Source organism: Dermochelys coriacea, chromosome 9, assembly GCF_009764565.3.
Source record: "Dermochelys coriacea isolate rDerCor1 chromosome 9, rDerCor1.pri.v4, whole genome shotgun sequence".
NCBI classification, from domain to species: domain Eukaryota; kingdom Metazoa; phylum Chordata; order Testudines; family Dermochelyidae; genus Dermochelys; species Dermochelys coriacea.
Genome location: NC_050076.1, coordinates 66,056,568 through 66,064,987, shown reverse-complemented (window position 1 = coordinate 66,064,987; position 8,420 = coordinate 66,056,568). Strand labels below are relative to the sequence as shown.

Here is an 8,420-nt window from a genome sequence, read left to right as displayed (position 1 = left end):
AATTTTCACTCCATGCACCTGAAGAAGTGGGTTTTTTACTCACGAAAGCTTATGCCCAAATAAATCTGTTAGTCTTTAAGGTGCCACCGGACTCCTCGTTGTTTTTTCCCCCAGAGGAGGGGGATTTATAAAGTACTTTTGGATCTTTGGAGAGGCAAGGTGCAACATAAATGTAACTCTGCCATAAATCATATTTATGTACTATTATTTATTTTGTTATAGGGCAAGTGGTAGCACAAGGCAACTAACAGGTAGCATGACTGGTGGGGCATTAGGACCCAGAGGTTGCTAGTGGAAGAGGTAGAATCTCTCTCCCAGTGCCTGTCATTCTCACTGCCTCTGCAGCTTTGCTCCTGATCTCCTTCCATGGTGGCTGACCATCTCCTGCACGGACAGCGAGCAAGAGGCCTAGTTAGGACGTCCTCTCGCGGGCCGGATGGCATCCCCCAGAGCTGTAACCATTGTGGCTCTCTCGGTGGCTCTGGGGCTTTTCTTTGTCTTCATGGGGACGATCAAATTAACCCCAAGGCTCAACAAAGATGCCTACAACGAGATGGTGAGTACAGTACAGCAGCAGTGGCGGTGATGGGAGACCTTCCGCGAGCAGGCCTGCATGTTCTCTTCCCCACAGCCTTGCAACAGGAGCAGCCGTGCAGAAGGGATGTCTGCTGGAGGATATACAGGCAGCAATGCTGTGGAGCCTGGTGTTCTGGGGCGGGGGGGGGGGCAGTGGGAAGCTCATTCTCCGCCTTATTTGGTGTTAAACAAAGAAACCGATAAAACCCAGCTGCTGAGAATCAAATCCTGCCGACAGGCCTGGGTCTGGTTCTATTTGAGCTGATTTTGCCGGTAATCTCCGATGAATGAAAAGAGGGAGGACAGTGCAAGGAGGATGAAACCCAAAGCCAGTCTGGTGCCCCTGTGGAAAGAGGGGGAGTCCGGGATCAGTCAGGCACACTAGGGGGTGTGACAAGAAAAGGACTTGGGGTGGAGAAGGGGAATGTGCCTGCTTTGGAAACCAGATACTCAAAGATCCTTAAATTGTCTGTCCCTCAAAAGGGGGGTGGTGACACCGAATGACTCTACCTCGCGGGGGCTGTGAGGACTAATTAACGCCTGTAAAGCACTTTGAGATCCTGAGTCAGAAGGTGCTAGAAAAGGACTAGATATTATCATTCTTCTCAGCACCAAGCAGCGAGCCTGCCTGCCTCTCTGTAGCACCGAAAGAAGAAAAGGAGTACTTGTGGCACCTTAGAGACTAACAAATTTATTAGAGCATAAGCTTTCGTGAGCTACAGCTCACCTCATCGGATGCATTTGGTGGCTGCATCCGATGAAGTGAGCTGTAGCTCACGAAAGCTTATGCTCTAATAAATTTGTTAGTCTCTAAGGTGCCACAAGTACTCCTTTTCTTTTTGCGAATACAGACTAACACGGCTGCTACTCTGAAACTTGTCTGTAGCACCGGAGAGGGCTGGAAGGAGAGCAGGGATCAGCATACGCATTTGTCTGTCAGTGAGTTTCCTTCACTCTTTCTGCCCAGGGCCGAACCCGCTGCAGAAATTGACCTGCCGCAAGGTGCAGGCTGACAAAGCAATTGTGCTTAATTCCTTCTTCTGTGGTTTTATTTGTTTCATTGTCTCTTATTTACTAACGTGGCTAGAAGGTGTTGCATGCTGAGGTTCTCTGGATCACTGGGAAACAATGGTAGCCGCTTCCAGCACATTCTGTTCTCCCTCTTCAGCGCACCTGCTCAGCTGCCTTCCCCTTCCTCCCGAACAACGTCTGAGTCTCCGTGGCCTTGCTGGTGCCCACAGAATGGGTTTCTCGGTAGGGGGAGGGTGTGAAGAGACGACTCGTGAGACAGGGTGAAAGGAAGGAGAGAATATCGAGAAGCCACAGCTCCCAAGCTATGATAATGTAAATAAATAAGTTTTAAAAACAAGATTTTGAATTTAAACACACTACAAAATCCTTGATCGCTCTGATTATAATCCTTGGCTCCTCTCTGCGTTGCAAATATTCGTGAATTAGGCCTCACAACAGCCCTGTGTGGGTAGGTGAAAATTATTATCCCCCTTTTACAAATCAGGAAACTGAGGCACGCAGATTAGACATGATCCCCATCATCTGTACTATATTGTATTGTAATATAGCCGTGGCCCAGTAGAAGTTCATGGTTTTTGTTATGCTGAACCCCATATGGGACAATGGAGTTAGAACTCAGATCCTGCAGCTCCGAAAAGCACAGGCCCCTGCTACCTGAGCTAAGGGAAGAACCTCTGTTAGCTGTTTACAGCATAGGACCTAACACTGACCTGAGCAGTTCTAAGTCCATCCAAAGAACATACTCATGAACCAGTTTATTACGGTATTAAAAATATCTAGTGATTAGAGAGTGCTACTGCAAAATTTCGCTTTTAAACCAATATTTTTTACACATCTGATTACAAAGTTTGCTGCTTTGGGAAGAAGCTTTGCTTCAAAGCGTATTTTTAAAACCTGAAAATGTAGGCTTGGAACAGAAGTGCTAACCTCTTTATAGCAACAAGAATGCTATGACTTTGTGTGTGTGAAACACATCACCAACTGTCCTTGGAAGGGAGTGTCAACTTTATAAAGCTGAAAAAGCAAAGCTGTCTGCATGCATCTGACTGGATGTTCTGACCATGTTTCCATAATGACATTGAGAGTACTGAGAAATTGGCTAAGTCACTGATTCTTACCGGTCAGCTTTGCTGAGCTCATATTATCTAAGTCTACCATTTCTCTCCTCCTAAGAAATACGAAAATGGGGTGTGAATCCAGTACGTCAGGAATATCTGTGGTGACCGGTACGCTCCAGTGGAAGTGAAAATAGTGTTAGGCATTGTTAGTAAACTAGGGGCCTCCTTAAAACCCAGAAAAATTGAAAGTGTGCTCAAAGAGAAAAAAATTCTCATTGGGTGATGCTGGAATGAAAGAGCTTGAATATTTGTGGGAAGGTAAGTTAGGTTGTTCTGTCCAATACCTACTTTTCTCCCCGTGGCAACTTGGGGCGGGGGAACAAGGTTGTTTGTTTGTAAATCCAGCATAACTTTCAGAACCAGGATGACAAATGCCAGCCTGCTTTCTGTACAGGAAAGAAAAGATCATTAAAGGGGATGTGGAGAGAAACCGCATGCTCTAGCAAATCCTACCTTTGATGTACAGCCCTCAGCTAAGTCTCTACTGTATGTGAAATTTAGAACCCTGGGAGTTTCTAGGCCATTTCGAGATTTGCCATGCATCTTGTTTTTATTTTCTGTCCCTTGGCTCTGCAAGGACTAAGATGCATTATTTAGGATCTGCCTTTTAATTAAAAAAGGCATTTCAGTTTGGGAGAGGGATTTTTTTTTTGACAATCCTTTTCTGTTATTAATTTTAACAATAAATAGCATCTTCAGATTTTAGTAATTAATTTCCCAAGAACATGTGGAATATATGCCCACTACACTGTGTCTTAGCCAGTTCCTAGCCTGACAGTTACTGCCTTTTATTCCCATCTCAAAGAATTATGTTTTCCAGTTAGGAAAGAAGAGACCATGAAAGTTGATAGTGGGAGCTGGGGTGAGTGGGAATATTGTTCCAACAGATTCCCTAGTGGGGACGCCAAACATCTGCTGTATTGTTACGAATTATACCTGATAGGTCATACACAGTTCGAGTCTAGGCTGAGGCACACGAACAAAGTCCACAACTGCAGAGTTCCCAAAGATATTAAGTTTATTACGCTCAAGCGTGGTGCCCCCCTACTAGTCAGAAGGGGACCCCGAATGCAAGTTATACAAAGATTATATACCTTTTAGTAAAGCATGTTGCTCTCGTGCATCGGAAACCTTAGCCAATAGACAAACCTTTCCCTTATCTACCACCTATCCCTGCTAGGTACATTCCCCGTGCTAAACTATTACTTCAGCTACACAACATGGTCCTAAAGCAATGCATCAGTAACCATTCTTATCAGGATGGGAGGCCCACATCACAAGGCCAGGAGGCAGGGAGTTAGGAACAGACAAAGAACAGAAACCGGGAGTCGAGACAGGCTGGAAACAAGGGGGAGGGTTTTCACAGGAATGCAGTATCTAAGGAACACTCCTCCTGGTGCATGATGTGCTTGCTTTTAGACAATGGTGGGCCCCAAACCAAAATGGAGTCACATATACTAACTTTTCCTTAACAGTATACCACCCTAGAGGTATCTAGCTATACCACAGTGATGAGTGATGTGATCTTTATGTACAGTTTTATATATGAAGTTAACTCAATAAAACATTGTGCAATCCTGTGGGATGAAATGTCAGATACAGTCTATCCTTCTCTATCCTTTACTGCTCTCTGTTAATGAGTGCTGTACCTGTACTGTTATTGTTTGATTCCAGAAACGAGCCTACAAAAGCTACGTCCGAGCCCTTCCCATATTGAAGAAGATGGGAGTCAGCTCAATCCTTCTCCGCAAGAGCATTGGTGCCCTGGAGGTGGCATGTGGCATTGTCATGACACTGGTGCCTGGACGCCCCAAGGACGTGGCCAACTTTTTCCTCCTGCTGCTCGTGCTCGCTGTGCTCTTTTTTCACCAGTTAGTGGGTGACCCACTCAAGCGCTATGCCCATGCCCTAGTCTTCGGGATCCTGCTCACTTGCCGCTTACTGATCGCCCGCCAGCCTGAGGAGCAGCCACCTGAGAAGAGGATCCTGTTGGTGAATGGTGATGAGCAGCCACTTGCCCACGAGGCAGCTCCTGAGAAAGGCAAAGTAAAGGTGTCTTAGAAGGATGCATTTGGGGGACACGGACCCTCCAGGCAGCTCTCTCCAAAAAAAAAAAAAAGTTTTTTTTTTATTCTTTTTTGTTTGTTTGTTTAAAAGGTTGCATTCGGGGCTTAGGAAACAGTCTGTCAGCCAGTCACCACATGTTGGCTTGTGCAACCCAAACACCGTAGAACTACCCTCTTCCCTAACCATATCCATGCACATTGTCTTTTAATTAGTCCATGGGGGGAAAATGTACCTTGTTAAGTGTGTGTTCATGGGAGGGACCTACTCAGAACCACCTCTGTGACAAGTCTTCTGTGTGGACTGGTTATGGGGAAAAAGGTCTGTGATCCCTTTATACCTCACCTGCCTGGGTTTTCCCTTTTGTATAGGGTTTAACACTAGAGCAATGAACTGGACAGAGAAACTATGTTTCCTGCTTCGCATGAGCCAATTGTTGCATCCCTTCCATCTCTCTCAGTGGAGAATAAGGATTACGGATTAGAACTGTCCAAAGGTTGGTATTTGCCAAGTAATAAACTCACGTGCTGACAAAAAGAGGAGCCATGGTCAGTGTCTCCCTCCAAAAATAAATAAATACCCTTTCCTACCAACTGCTCACCCAGACTTTATGGAATTGCCAGCTATTGTTATGGGTGCCCAGGATCCTCATTTTCACATCCATACAGGAGTTCACTGAGCAAGTAGGCAACCAGTCTTGTCACAAAGCGCCTGATTCTCTGTGTTATATCTGAAAATTTGGCAGATGCATTTAAATTTTGTTGCTTTTGTTGGTAGTTATCTGTGGTTTGTTTTTTTTTAATTATTCATGAAAATAAACTTTTTGAAATTTGGAGGAAAATGTCTTGGCAGAGTTGAATGTCTTCCTAGAATGACATCTGCCCAAAAGTCCCTTCCTGGTTGAGTATGACCATTTCTATCATGGAAAGGAAAATGTAGTGCTGAAAAGTGCTAAATAATGCACATTGGAAAGAACAATCTGAACTACATCATTGTGTTCTAAATTTACTATAACCACTTAAGAAAGGGACTGACCATTATTATGAAGCAGTCATTGCCTCTTCACACTGAGCAGAGATTTTTTCAATCAGAAAGGCAAACTTGCTAGGGTATGCGAAGAATGAGCTACAGAATAATACTGAAAATATTATCATTATATAAACTAAGGATACATATTAACCTGGAGTACTGTGTCAGGTCTACCCACCCACTTTACCCCTTTTTTAAGGATGTAGCAGAAATAGACTAGGTGCCACCTATATTGCAGAAACCTTCAATCCCAGCCCTTGAAAAATTGTATTCAGCACATTAGACAGCATTCAGCTGCATATATGTTAAGGATGCCCCCATTGTTAAGGGAGAGATACCAATTTTGTAAGCTTGTTCTGCATGTATATAATCTCCCCCATTTTTATTTCAAGTTCCCTAACATTTTGTCATGATGCAGTCATAAGGATACCTTGGAGAACAGATTAGGTTGGAGGTGAAAAAATACATTTATGGGGAGAACTGGATGAATATGGGGGATTGAGACTGACGTTTGCAGAACTTCCAGTTGTGCTTAGTTACCTCTCACAATAGCTGTCCTGGAGAATACAGGGAAAATTATAAAACAGACCATGCTTGTCATAGAATCTTCTGTTTTAAGTGACTATTCCAAAGTCAGCCCAAATGCATATGTAGTTGTTCCACCTTCTGAAGTAATTTCTTACCTGATACCCAAAATTAAATGTCACTGTGTTTATTTTTAAAATATCTTTACAGAACCACCAAGACATGCACATGCTTAAACTAAGTGCCCACAGTTGTATTGCTGTGATCCTCTGCATGGCTGCCATTCTCACTTGTGTCACATCTAAAATTTACATAAAGCTTTTGGGAGCAGGTTCATGTCTTTAGTGAAATATCTCAAAGCACTTCATATGCCATGAAAGCCTGAAAACCTTCCCATCACTTCACCTCCATCCCCTTTTCAGAGCCTTTACAATTCCCCCACATTGGACTATTATTATGACCCCCAAGTGCAGCTACAACTTTCATTAAGGAACAAGATAAGGCCTGCTTTTTGGAGTCTACCAACAGAGCTCTTTATTTGCCTATATTGGGTTGCTCTTTATTTGCCTATATTTGCCTCTCTCCCTGCCCCAATGTGTGTTGGCGTGCTACTTTTGGAGCACTAGTCATTCCTGCTTGCTAGAAGTAAAGAGATAAGGGGCCAGAAATTGAATCCAGGCCCCAGCATAGCATCTTATCATGCTAACTTTCCCTTTCAGGTTCCTTTTTACTCTCATTTTTTTCACCTTTTGCCCTGAATTCAGCAATGTCCCCTCCCATCATGCTGCCACCACTTCAGCTCTTCTCTAGGCAGCCCCTTTCAAGAACCTATCCTCCCTAGAAACAACATAGGAGCTGCAGGAGAGAGACCTTGCTTGTTGCGACTGGCACTGCAGCAACTTCCCTGCCAGAGATGCAGGCTTACAGGGCAGAGCCTCTCTCTGTGGGAGTCAAAAGGCAACTTTGACAAAGCAAGAGGGATGGTGAGTTGGTGCATCAATTTCATGGCTTGCTGAAAACCACACACGCCTTCTGCTGTGTTTCCACTTGTGCAAGGCATGCCAGATTGCATGTTGCTGCCCGCTATGCTGAGGTGCATTGGGGAATGTGCACAGGGGTGGGCAGGCAGATGGGTATGAGTGGGCAGGTATATGCGTGTAGGTGGGAATGGGTGGGTAGGAAGACGGGTGGGCAGGTGGGCATGTGTAAGTGGGCATCGGTGGACAGGCTGGCATGTGTGGGCATTTATGGGCATGGGTGGGCATGGCATGTGTAGGTGGGCAGGTTGGCTTGGGCAAGCAGGTGGAGGCAGGTATGTATGCAGGCATGGACGGGCAGACAGGCATGGGCAGGTTGGCTTGGTTAGGCAGGTGGAGGCAGGTATGTGTAGGTGCACAGACAGGCTGGCTTGGGCAGGCAGGGTGGAGGCAGGTATGTATGCAGGCATGGACGGGCAGACAGGCATGGGCAGGTTGGCTTGGTTAGGCAGGTGGAGGCAGGTATTTGTAGGTGCACAGGCAGGCTGGCTTGGGCAGGCAGGGTGGAGGCAGGTATGTGTAGGTGGGCAGGCCGGAATGTGCAGGCAGGCCTGAGTAGGTGGGCTTGGGCAGGCGGGTGGGGAGGCAGGCATGGGGGTCGAGGTGGGCATGGCTCCCCTGCATGCTCCCGAGCACAGGGCACACAAGTCTGTTCGTGGGCAGGGGTGTGCGAACGCCACAGGGACATGAGGGAGGAAACCTCTGGCGCCCTTGTACCCCCAGCGCACTGGGGAAGAGGCCCCCGGGGCTCCTCTGCGGGCAGGCACTACGCGGGCTCTCTGCCTGTTTGCCCCCTGCGGGGTGTGGCGCTGCCAGGGAAGGGGGAAGCCCCTTTGCCCTAATGAGGGAGGGTCCCCTACGTAGGCCTGGCCCGCGCTCGACCTCGCTCTTGGCTAACTCAAGGTTCTTCTTCCGCCCCGCGCGCCAATACCCCTGGAGTCACGTGACCACCGGACGCTGACCCAACGGACAAAAAAAGTCCTCCACAGCACTGAGCACGCGCATAGCCCAGTCACAAACCTCAATCACGTTAATACGC

At 46.5% G+C, this 8,420-nt stretch overlaps 1 protein-coding gene across 1 annotated transcript; it reads left to right on the top strand.

Annotated features, from left to right (window-relative positions):
- The first annotated feature begins 284 nt into the window (after nt 1–284).
- Nucleotides 285–5,631, top strand: TMEM35A (transmembrane protein 35A). Its single transcript, XM_038416765.1, has 2 exons — nt 285–556; nt 4,401–5,631. Exons 1-2 carry the CDS (start codon nt 437–439, stop codon nt 4,785–4,787), a joined length of 507 nt encoding a protein of 168 aa, XP_038272693.1. The 5' UTR covers nt 285–436; the 3' UTR covers nt 4,788–5,631.
- The last annotated feature ends 2,789 nt before the right edge of the window (nt 5,632–8,420 follow it).